Source organism: Zonotrichia leucophrys, chromosome 2 (genome assembly GCF_028769735.1).
Source record: "Zonotrichia leucophrys gambelii isolate GWCS_2022_RI chromosome 2, RI_Zleu_2.0, whole genome shotgun sequence".
Lineage (NCBI taxonomy): Eukaryota > Metazoa > Chordata > Aves > Passeriformes > Passerellidae > Zonotrichia > Zonotrichia leucophrys.
Window position 1 is genome coordinate 57,780,149 of NC_088171.1, and position 12,562 is coordinate 57,792,710.

Consider the following 12,562-nt stretch of genomic DNA (forward strand, 5'->3'; position numbering starts at 1 on the left):
TTTAAATGAAGTTTTGCTTCAAGGATGAAAAGAGGCATATTAAAAGGTTGGGAAGACTGTTGTTTCATTTGTTCAAGAAGTTAGGTTTTAAATTGCTTTATATCTGTGTCCCATGAAGTATTTTTCTGCATATTTCAAGACTCATTTTTCATTATGGGTGGTCAGTAGATAACGAAAGGACCAGCAAAGTATCATCCAGAAATGAATTAATGTTCTGTTTTCTATGATCTTTATTCCCCAGACATTCTATTTGCCACAAAAGAACATCCTCACCATCTACGAACGTAATAACTAGACAGACACAGCAATTTATCATTTGCCAAGAGGTGAAGTTCACACTATTTTGGTTTAGTATGAATATCTTTCTCATTGTAGAACTAGTTAATAATTGTTCATTTTTGACAGCCACATTTTAAAAAATCCCAGCTTAAAATCCTGCCTTATTTCATTAATCACAATTCACTGTAGCTGACTATTACAGTATAAACACAAGCACAGTCAGACCAACTGCATTTGGAAAGCACTGCCAGAGACTGAAATGTTATAGTTTCATGGCTGAAACACTGTTATAAAGGACTTTTGCCCATTATGGCAAAAGTGTGTAATGAAGCTGCAGCAATGAAGCTGCACCACCAAAGCCCACCCCACCCTGAATGGACCTCCTGACTGAAACCCTGAACTGCGAGCTAAGCCACATAAAAGAGCTTGAGATAAGATAGAAGTGGCACTGTTTTTCAATCATCTCAGGTTTGATAAGAAATGGGTACGGCTGGGAGAGAAGGATGCATTCACAGGAGGTCCAAGCTCAGCAGCTGTCCTGAAAATCATCCCCAGCTGGCTTCAGGATGGAGGCCATAGTCCACAGGCTTATCTGCAGCCAGGCCTGCACAGACTCCTCCCCAACTGCTGATGAGGGGAGGGAGGACAGTTTTGGGTGTATGTCATGACCTCTGGACAGACACAGTGAACATCTACCCTCCATTACACAAACTGGCTCAGCTGTAAAACTCCCCACTCTGGGAAAGCCACATCTGGAGGACACTCATGTGAGGGGCAGCTGAGGAAGTGTCATAATCCAACAAAGATCCCTAAAGCACTCCAAAAGACTCATTCCTGAGGCCCTGCACCCACAGCACTATGCATGATGCAAAGTGATGCAACTGATTCAGTCTTGCAAGAGAGAGTATGCCCCTTCAGGGGAGGTACCTGGGCCCAACTTGTATTAGTCTTGGGACCCACAGAGGGGAGATGTATTTCTACTTAATCTGTTCCTGTCACTCTTCCTGTCCCCCCACAACCTCTTTTTCTATTTCTTTCTCTTTCTCATTTACTGTTAAATAAAATACATCAATTTGTTGGTATCAACATTTAACCTTGTTTGGTTTTAGTCTCATTTCACAGAATATTCAAACCTGAAGTTTCTATCTGGAACCCACAGAGAGCTCACTTTGCTCCTCTATGATTAGTGTATTGTAACGAGCACCCAGCATGCTTATATATGTACTGTTGTAGGGACAGTGTCTAAGTTCATAGAATCATGGAAGAATGGCCTGATTGGAATGAACCTTCAAGATCATCTACTTCCAATGATCCTGCCATGAACAGAGACAACTTTCATTACCAGAGCCATATCCAGCCTGGTCTTGAACATTTCTAAGGGTGGAGGGCATCCCATAGCTGCTCTGGGCAGTCTCTTCCAGCACCTCATCACCCTCACAGTAAATATTTTTTTTCTAATGTTTAATCTAAACCTACTTTCAGTTTGAAACCATTTCACCTTGCCCTGTCACCACTACATGTTCTTCTAAAAAGTCCCTCCCCATCCTTCTTGTAGGCTCCACTCAGGTACTGGAAAGCTGCAATTAGGTCACTTCGAAGCTTTTCCTTCTCTAGACTGAAAAATCTCAATTCTCTCAGCCTTTACTCATAGGAAACATGCTCCGTCCCTCTAATCAACTTTGTGGCCCTCTTCTGTAGTCGCTCCAACAGGTCTATGTCTTTCCTGTATGCCAGATGCAGTACCCCAGGTGCTCATAAGTATTAACTTTCACATAGGTAATAAAAGATTTCTTTAGTTCACTGAATAATACATCTACAAATGAAAGTGCTGTATCTGCATCATACATCAGAAAGATGTTCCATGGTACTGACCTTTAAGAAATAACGTATGTCACTTGACATTGAAATTCAGGCTACAAAATGACTGGTGGGTGAGGATGCCTTTGTGGTGACCTAGCTAATGAATTATGCTGAGATCATGTCAGAACAGCACACTTACCCTCAAAAGGTTTCAGAGAGCAGACAGCCATTTGGTGTTGTTTCATGCATATCTGCCATTTGAAAATCTGCAGCTTCACACTAAAGAGCATTTGCAGCAGCTACCACAGGTAGATCTATATTACTTCATAGTTAGTTCAGTTAGGTTAACAATTTGTTTGATTAACTGAAAATTTTTCAGGACTATTTGACTGCCCTCCACACTCAAATTCAGCCTTTCAACAAAAGAAACAAGAGGGGTTGTCTATGGCCTTTCTAGTTTTATATTTCTTTTAGAAAGAAAAGAAATATCTTTTAGAGATATATCTCTATCTATATATCTATCTCTATATTTTAGAGAAATATCTCTTTTAGAGATCAGGTATGTATCTAAAATCAAGGCTTCACTAAATAGTTTTTCTATGAACGGATATGTCAGAATATTTATCAATTGATATACCTTGTTCTCTTGAAATATCTGGCTTATACCAGAACTTGGATGTGTCCTGAACAAATTTTACGGTCACATGTTTATCAGCCGTGTCTTCTGTGAAATAAAAAGGAAAAAAGTCAAGAATGTTTTAAAATACAAAAGTGCTTTTACTTTTCTTTCCGACTCCCAATCACCATGATTACTCAAAAAACTCATCATTACTTTAGAGGAACTGAGCTGTTTTAGAACCAGCAAATATAATAACATACACTAAGATTTTGAAAGCATGTTCGATGTTTCATTTTGCAAAATCCTAAAATATTAAAACTTTTTCATTATAAAGCTGCATTAAATACAAACCTCTCAACGGGGCCCAACGAATGCACATGCACATCTTTTACTTTTCTTGGCACAACTCCAAAAGGTACAAAGAGAAGCCAGCCACTTTTAAAAGAAATTGAACTCAACACTGGTCCACTGTAATGTGACAGCTGAAATAGTAAGCTGACCAGTGGCTGGCTTCTAGGAAGCAGAGGAATAAATCTGAAGCTTTGTTTCCTGAATACTGCATCCAAAGACAAGAAACAGGCAACCATTTACTGCAAACATTCAAGTCCTCTGTGCCATTTTCATTCCATTATTTTTTTTCTCTCTCCACTTTTAAAACCCCCACAAATCTTTTTATAAACTCATATAAAATCTAATGTATTTTGCATTTCTCTGATACAGAACCTACCTGGCACTGGGGAAGGGCTTAGCATTTTTGAGAAATCTGGGAGGACATTTGGGAAGGGAATGCTGATTGTGCTTCCACTGTGAGGGCTAGAGAAGCCACTTGAAGACGGTGACACAGAGTAAACAGAACATTCTCCTTCAGAGGACCTCGTCTTCTCTGGAAGAGGAGGTTGAGCATGTAGGTTCCCTCCATGGTGATGTGGAACTGCACTGTTCCGGCTGTTGTGTCCAGAGGTCACTGTGAGAAAGTTCTGCATCAAAAAGTCATTGTCATCAGCACTTGCCACTGATGAGCTCAGCGTTTTAGATGTGCTAGCATTGGCTATGCAAGTAGCTTGTGTCTCCTCTTGGGAGGAGCTACTGTCCCTGGTACCAGTGCTGTAGCTCAGGTAGGCATGGGCACTGCTGCTGATACCATGTTCTTGGTGTGGCTTTGCTGGTGAACTCTCCAGGTTGCTCAGGGTGACAACATGCATTCCTGGAGTTTGGAAATGAGACAGGAGAGAGATATCCTGCACAGCACTTGAAAATTCAGAGGGCACAAGGTAACCTCCTGGCTGCCTGGTGTTTCCCACTGAAAACTGGGTTGACAGGGAAGCTTTAGAGCTGTTTTCAAGCCAAGGATATTCTGTGGCAGAAGAGCTGTCAAAAAAAAAAAAAAAAGCCAAAAATTGAACACAAAAACAAAACAGCAGCCACATCTTTCCCTTAAAATGTTACTGTACAACCCATACTTCAGTGGCCATTGAAAGAAATGAAACATGACAGGACAAAAAAAATCCCAGTGTGCTCAATGAAAACATGCTGGATCATGTAATGCAGCTAGATCAAGGGATTCCAACCTCATCGTGACCAGTAACTTCTTCAATGTACATCCATTATGCTCTGTCTTATCTCACCCTCCACCTAGCCATGTTGATGGGATAGTTTCTGAGTTTGCTCAGTAAACCAGTCCATGAAAATAATGACAGCTAAAAATACTTCTCCCTATTTGAGGGATTTAGTTTTAATATGAGGTTTAGTGAGGCTGTTTGCAGCATTGCTTCACATACAGCTGTACTGCTGAGCTAAAGTGCTACCTGAAAAATAACAACAGGAGGCAACAATTTCTTATGCCAAAGCTGCACAGAGGTAGACATTATGGAAGAAACATGACATGGCCATACCAGCTCTTGCATACAGAGTGTCTTATGCTCATCAAAATAAAAATAAAAATAAATGGGCTGAGGAGGTGATTATGCACCATCACACAACAAATCAGTAACTATGATAATGGTAAGAACACAGTTCACAAGGAATAAGTTGCAGACCAGATCTATTTCAATACAATTTATACTTAAAAAAAAAGAAAGAGGCAGGTCCAGTAGTTAATTTATTTGGTGGAAAAACTCTGATTTATAGAATTAAATATTTCAACAGTAGACATTCTGTTTTTCTACTGGGTAGCAATACTACTTGTCCAAGTAAAAAATAAAAAAAATGTCCTTCCAAACAAAAGAAACTAAGCACCTGATAAAATAATTTGATAAAAGTTTAAGCTGTCTCTTTGCTTCTGAAAATGAAATGCCCTTAGACTGTAGCTGGAAAGACTACTAATATTACCAAATCCAGAGAGAACAAACTCAACGTGAAATGCAAAGAGAAAAAGCTGACATAAGATATATATAAAAAAGAAAGGATTTTTAATTAAAACGGAGTTGTGGAAATGAATGCCAGTCGATTTAAACAGCTCAAATTAGAAAGGCCATTAAAGAAATGGAAGGTAAGCAAATTGAAGAAGACATTGCTGCAAGAAAAAAACCTCTCCTCTAGAGCTGTAGCTATCTTCTAGGTAAAATAAAAAAATTATAGAAAAAGTATTTAGAAAGAAGCAAACAAAATTTTCTAGATAAAGTCTGAAGTAGGAATGTAAACTTGATAATGACTGAATTGACTGATAAGCTTTTAATACATATCCACTTGTAATTGTTACACTGCCTCTTCTGCAGCAAATACCAACATATTTTGTTCCATTTTAAGGTTCACATTTGTAATCACAAAACTAAAACATTATTTCACAGTCTCAGTACTGACTGAAAATGAAACCAATTAGATTGGAAGATAAATAAAAGATAAATAGGTAATGACATACTTGAAGTACTGACACTCTGACACTCCAACCAGAAGTATTCAAAATACTTACTGTGAAAAAGGAGCCAAATAGCTAAAAACAAGAATAGGATAATTAGCCAGAAAAGGAATGTTTTTGCAGAGTGATAGAGAAGGCAACTTCTTCAGGTCTAATGTACCACCTTGTCTATTGAGTAAATATAGCACACAACTAATGACTGATCACGCATTGTTATAGTCTTCTGATCATTCTAACAGTAACTAGGGACTCCTTGTTAGTTTGCTGTTTCTTGCCATTTCTTAGCTTATGCTGTAAGCTCCTTTGGACAAGAACTACTTTGTAAATTTACACAGTTCACACTATCGTCAAGAGCCCTATATGTTTACGACAGTCTAACTGTAATACAATAAAATTTCTAAGCCTGCTGATCAGTTGAAAAGCAATCAGCTATACACTACCAAAGCAGATCTACTGACATTTTACTGACTAAAAACATATGTCTGCAGTGAGAAGAGTTCTCCCTTTCTCTCATATACAGCTCATTCCAATGTGAATTTTCCTGACATGGCTTTAAGTTAAACATCAGAGACGCCAGTTAAGCACACAGAAAAATATATATAAGCTTATATATGAGCTACATATATGTGCTAACACAAATAACATAACTGAGCGATAAAATCCTATGTCTTCTCACTTATGTTCAAAGCTAATTGTGTCCCTCACATAAAAGTAACACCTCTGTATGTGTTAAAATCCATTCAATGGACTCCAACAATAAATGTGACAACCCACCTCAAAGTTCTTAGAAAATGGTCTGCAGTGAAGATGCAAGCATAATGTTTTGTCTGGGAACTATCATTACGAGAAATAAACAATAATGGAGGAGAATATTTTCCTACCTTTCTGCCCCTGGGATAGGACTGCTATTTGCAATAGTAGATGAAGATGCAAAACAGTGCTGAAAAGAGGGATCAGTCTGCATGTTGGCCCTCAGCAAAGAAGAGTTAGTGCCCACGGTGCCATCAGACATCACCACAGAGAGGTTAATGGCTTCCGTGTAACTTTGAGATTCTGCAGAAAAGAAAACAAAGTAAATGCAAATTTAAAAACAACATGCATTTTTATGAACCTTGTACTGAAAAATGTGTTCATAAAATAGTTTGGTTTTCTCTTAACAAGATAATAAGGAAGATTTTTTGTTTGTTTGTGCAGTAGATATTATTTCAAAAAATTATGTTGATTGCTGAAAACACAGAGCACGTCAAATAGCAGAGGGAATAGAGATTACAGAATTGCTACACTCAAACTGTTTGATCACTTTTCCAGAATACATTCTCTAGCCCTACAGATGAGAACAGACTGTCTGTCCCAAGATGCTTTGCATTTCACAGTCCACAGTGCTAATCAGGTAGGTCTAGTCAAGTGCACCATTTGCACTTAAAATATCAGAAGGAAACTGGGTGTCCTGGTCCCAGTCACTACAGAGTTAATTTTTGCAGTAGGCCAGCACCCTGAGTTATTGTATACCACCTCATATCATTGCTGGGGTTGGGGGGAAGGGAGTCTCTTTCAGGGAGAAAAGGTCCCTTCTGGTTAAGAAAGCATGGTGGAGGGAACAGGTGGTGGTGGTGGTAGCAAGCTGGAAGGTCTCAGGGTGGGGCCCACTTGCTGAATGGACAGAGGACCTGATGGATAAGGACACAAATGACACTGAGGAACAGCCTTCTTTATATCAGTCTTTATCAGTGAGACAGGCCCTTGGGAACCTCAAGTCCCTGAGACCACAGGAAAAATCTGCATCAAAACATACCCTCCGTAGAGGAGGACTAAGCCAAGGAGAACTAAAACAAACTGGACATATTTGAGTCCTTTGGGGATTGAGAGGATGAACACATGAGAGCTGAGGGAGCTGGTGATACCCTGCAAGACCATTCTCAATAATCTTTAAAAGGTCTCAATGACTGGGAGAGATTCTTAAGAACAAGAAGGGAGCAATTATCACTCATTCCTCCAAGAAAGGTATGAAGGATGATCCAGGGAATTGCAGGGTTGGTTAACCTAACCCAAGTCTCTGGAAAGGTGATGGAGCAACTAACCCTGGAAACCACTTCCGAACACATGGCAGTAAAAGACTGAGGGTTGTCAGCATGAATTTAGAAAGGGGAAATCATGCATATGCACTGAGATAACTTTCTTCAGTAAACTGACCAGCTTAGTGGCCAAGGGAAAAGCAGTGGATGTTCCTTATTTTTACTTTAGTAAGGTTTTTATCTTGGTCTCCCATAATATCCTCATAAACACACTGATAAAACAAGGGTTGGATAAGTGGAAGTGAGATCTAATAAAAACTGCCTGAATACCTGGGCCCAGAGGCTTATGATCAGCTGCAGCAAGTCCACTAGAAGGCAAGTCATAGCACTATACCTGGGGGCTGATACTAGGACCAACAGTCTTCAACATCCTTCATTAACAACAGCGACAATAAGATAAAGTCTTATCATCAAGTTTTGCAGACAACAGAAAACTGTGATTGACAGAGGAGTCATTGACAAACCAGATGGTTGTGCTGCTATTCAGACGTGGGAGAAATGAGAAAAAAGGAATCTTAAGTTCAGCAGGAAGAAATAGGAAATCTTAAGTTTCCTATTTAATCCAAGAAGAAAAGGAATCTTAAGTTCAACAAGAAGAAATATGTTGTGTTGTGTCTGTATAAGTTGGACTGTTCTGTTCCCCCTATCATGTAATGGTTCTGCCCTGGTTCTCCCCTCCCTCCTTTATGCTGCCAGTTATCCCAACTCCTCCCCAGATGCCTTGAAGATTAATGTACCCTTTCTCAAATCCCTCCCCAGTGCCCTGTCCCTCACTCAGCGCTCCCATCCTTCTCTGGAACTCTCTAGAAACTTCTAATAAATCGTCAAGTGATTGACTCAGGGGCCCAGGGCTCCACCCTCAAGTTATCCCCATTGGTGTTCTCCCTAAGTCAATCATTTGTATCCCACTCCCCTCTGAAACCCTATTCGTCCAAGGACTGACTCTCCCCTGTGTCCCTCCCTCCTTATAAGCAGTTGTAACTTCCCCCTCCCACTCTTCGGCTGTCGGTTTCCCCTGGGACTCAATAAACCTGCATTCACCACAGCTGGAGAGTGCTCTCTTCTCATTTCTGCTGACTGTAGCTATAAGCCAAGCCATGTCCTACCACAATGTAGCGCTGCTGTCATAGCGCAGAGTGTTTGCCTTAGGTGCTGCCCCAAGCCATGGAGATCGGGATAGTGCAGCTGTTCTGCTAGCGGTGCTGGAAAGCTAGCTGGGACGTCCGAGAAGGACCACTGTTCTCCAGCTGGACCGCTTCAGAAATACAAACTCCTGCAACTGAGAAGGGATAATCTGTGGCTATAGCACATGTTGGGGGCTGACTGGCTGGAGACAGTTCTGTGGAGAAGGACTTGGTGGTTCTCATGGACAATGAGCTGACCACAAGCCAGCAATACAACTCCATGGCAAAGGTGGGCAATAGCATCTCGGCTACCATCACAAAGTCCTGCCAGCAGGTCATGGGAGGCGATCCTTCCTCCCTGCTTAGCATTAAAGGCCACATGTAAAGCTCTGTGCCTATTTATGGGCTCCTCAGTACACGAGGAACAGGGATTTGCTTTAACAAGTCCAGCACAAGGTCATAAAGACATCATCACTGTGAGCGAAGTATCTTTATAGCAGCAGGGGCTGAGTCCCAGGCAGCTGGGACTGTACAGCCTGGAGATAAGAAAGCTCAGGGGTACATTAACACTGTGTGTATAAACCTGATGTGAAGGCATGAGGTTGCCTTTTGCTCACAGGATGAGAAAAGGACACAACAAAAGGGGTTTAAAGTTTAGCAGCAGAGAGCAGCACATGGTTTACCTGTTGTGCTGGTTTTGTCCAGGGTAGAGTTAACTTTCGTCACAGAGGCTAGTATGTGACTGTTTCGGACTTGTGCTTAACACAGTAATCATAATACAGAGATATTTTTGTTATTACTGAGTGTAATACATGTTGGGAAATAATTCATGCAATAAAAGAATGTATTTTATAAAGACTGTGAAATTCAAACGAGTCTCTGACCACAAGCAGCCCAAGACGTGGACGTCTGTTCAAACTCTGAAATTCCTGAAGGCGGCAGGATAACGATTGGCATTTAGCTTATGGATAGACACACCCACCGCGATGATCACCGCTATCCCGAGCCATCTGAAGACAGGAAGACACCTAAGAGCAATCATCATCATCCAAGACAGCCGAAGTCACCAGAAAAATACCAGAAAAATACGTGTGAGTAAGCGACTTCCTGGGATTCGATCAATGCTGGCTATCAACCAGGAAACGGCGATTGTCCAGCTCTGCCCAGTGGAAGAACCAACTATGAATGTGAAGAGTTACAAAAGAAAGTGGGACTCCTTTGCCTCGGGCACAATAAACTGTATAAAACATCCCTGCTAGAAGCGACTCTCGTGAAAGGGGGAGGGTCCGATGTGATAGAGGTCGGATCCAGGTTCACCCAGTGTCAATCCGGGGCTCGACGCTGTCTCCTTGGCTGTGATGGTTTTGAGGATTGTATTTTGGTGGCAGAAAAAGAAAAATAAATCTTTTCGCATTTTTGGTCATTTGGCTTTCGATTATCATTTATAACACTGAGCAAAGCTTACACAGAGCCAAGGCCTTTCCTGCTTTTCATACCGCCACACTGGCAAGGCAACTGGAGGTGCATGGGAGGTTGGGAGGACAGCCAGGACAGGTGACCCCTACTGACCAGAAGGATATTCCAGATCATATGACATCATGGCCAGTATACAGAATGGGGGGACGAAGGAGGAAGGGGAGGACATTTGGAGTGATGGTGTTTGTCTTCCTAAGTGACCATTACATGTGATGACAGGCTCTGCTCTCCTGGGGATAGCTTCCCATGCTGCCCATGGGAAGAAGTAGAGTAATTCCTTGTTTTGTGTCACTTTTGTGTATGGGGCTTTTGCTTTCCCTGTTAAACTGTCTTCATCTCAACACATGAGTTTTCTATGTTTTACCCTTCCAATTCTCTCCCCAGTCCTAGGGTCTGGAGAGTGCCCAGCAACTGCACTGGGCTTGGCAGCTGGCTGGGCTTAAACCATGACACCTGTGCAGCTACAGTTTTCAGGTGTGACCTTGTCCACACCACACAGACAAAGAAGCAAAACAACTGTAACCTTTATTTCCTAACAGCCTGCAAACAGCACCAGAATGAAATATGTTCAACTTAATTATACTACACATAAATATTAAAAGATATAGTTAAAACAGATACATTTAGATGAGGAATAATGTGGATTCTATTACTGCAGAGCTTTCTACAGGAACAGTTTCACCCCATTTTTCAGAGGTACACTTAAACAACCAGTCAAGCTCTAATGGAGATTACATTTAATTATTCTGTATTAGTATTAAAAAGTCAACACCTATTCACACAGCTCCAGGCTCAACCACACTGTTTTTCATGACAGAAAACTATAATACTACAAATGTCCATGCATCTGAATAGCTTCATTCACCTGAATAGTCCTACTGACCTCAACACTGGCAGGACTGAAACACAGTAAGACAATCACAGATGAAACAATCTCTAATTACTGTCTCTTTAGTTGATATCCTTCCAAAGAATCAGGGAGGGGGAAAAAAAACCCAAAACCAAGGAAGTCACTGAATCTCCCACTCTAATATGAGCTCAGCTACATGCATAAGAATCCAACAGATTTACACAGCAAATTCCACTCCTTCTACAGCACTTGCTTGAATAAAGGGACCAAGGCTTGATTCTTCCCTGTTTCAGGCCTTGGATTGCTGCTATTATCTTTAGAGCTTGAGGAAAAGACAACTGTCAGGCTCACTGATGCATTTCACACCCCGTTTTCACAGGTGTAAAATACTAAACATAGAGTGAAAAGCCACTGGCAGCCAGGCATGTAAATTGCAGAAAAAACCCACAAACTCAGTACAACTCTTCCCAGGCTAGAAACAAGTATATCTTAAAGGAACTTGGTTAAAGGAACTTCCCATGAAAGCAGCCTTGTTTTTACTTCAATTAAAAACAAACCGGCTGGATACTTCAGCTATGTCCTCTCATTGTCTGATGCAGAGTTCACTGGTCAGCTGTTAACCCTTTATCTCAAGGAATCAATAATTCTGCGATTTCATAGCTTCTACATAATTAACTAGCCTGGCAAATCTGACAGAAAGCAAAGTGTTATGAACAAAAATTCTGTTGATTTTTTCTTGAGAAAAAGGTTACCACTGTTGCCGCTGGGCTGCTGCTTGTGTTGTGGTAATTACGGGTCGTTGTTGTTAATAGTTGTTTTTGTATCAGTAAAAGCCCTGGCTGGGGCGAGTTAATGGCCCTTCTCTCAGACAGTGAAGGGTGGGGTACCCCCCCCCCCCACGAACAGTGAGGAGAAGAGACTTTGGAGGGGAGGGATATGCAAAATACTCCAAGGACCAGCATGCTGTGTGGGACCCCTGCTCCGAATGTACTGAGAAAACCCCAAAAACAACGAGCCACCTAAGAGCTGAGAGATTGGAGTGATGTCTGTATGAGAGGAGCGGAGTGCTGGGCCTGCAGAGATGCTGCAAACCTTCGTTGTTCCTCACCCTGTCTTCAAGAGCCCCCGGGCCAGGTCTGGGAGGAAGCGAGACTGAGACCAATCCAACATCGGATGGGATCACCACGCCCTAAAGGCTCCCACGAGGACCGGATCCCTGAGCTCTGCCCCTGGTGGACAAAGCTGCGCATGTCCTCCTCCTCCTCTGAGTCGCTCTGAGAGACACGACGGGGACTGCAGCCCTGCCGAGCTGCCCAATCCTGAGCTGATCACTTTTAATAAAGGCATTAAAGAGGAGAAGTCTCCTGGCCCTGTTTATTTCACAAAGCATCAGTGCTTCTTGCATCAGGCCCCTACCATACCATTTAGAGCTGTGAAAATACTGTCAACGTAAAAGTGCAGCTCCCTACTTCAAGAAGTGACATGACA

At 41.7% G+C, this 12,562-nt stretch overlaps 1 protein-coding gene across 8 annotated transcripts in view; it reads right to left on the minus strand.

Moving 5' to 3' along the window:
• Positions 1-12,562, minus strand: part of TNS3 (tensin 3) — a 200,000-nt gene that overhangs the window by 18,623 nt on the left and 168,815 nt on the right. For all 8 annotated transcript variants that reach the window (XM_064705080.1, XM_064705079.1, XM_064705077.1 and 5 more), the window contains 3 exons: positions 6,434-6,605; positions 3,426-4,066; positions 2,717-2,803 (listed from right to left, as the gene is read on the minus strand). In XM_064705080.1, the coding sequence (XP_064561150.1) occupies positions 2,717-2,803; positions 3,426-4,066; positions 6,434-6,605 (900 nt within the window). The remainder of the gene's footprint in view (positions 1-2,716; positions 2,804-3,425; positions 4,067-6,433; positions 6,606-12,562) is intronic.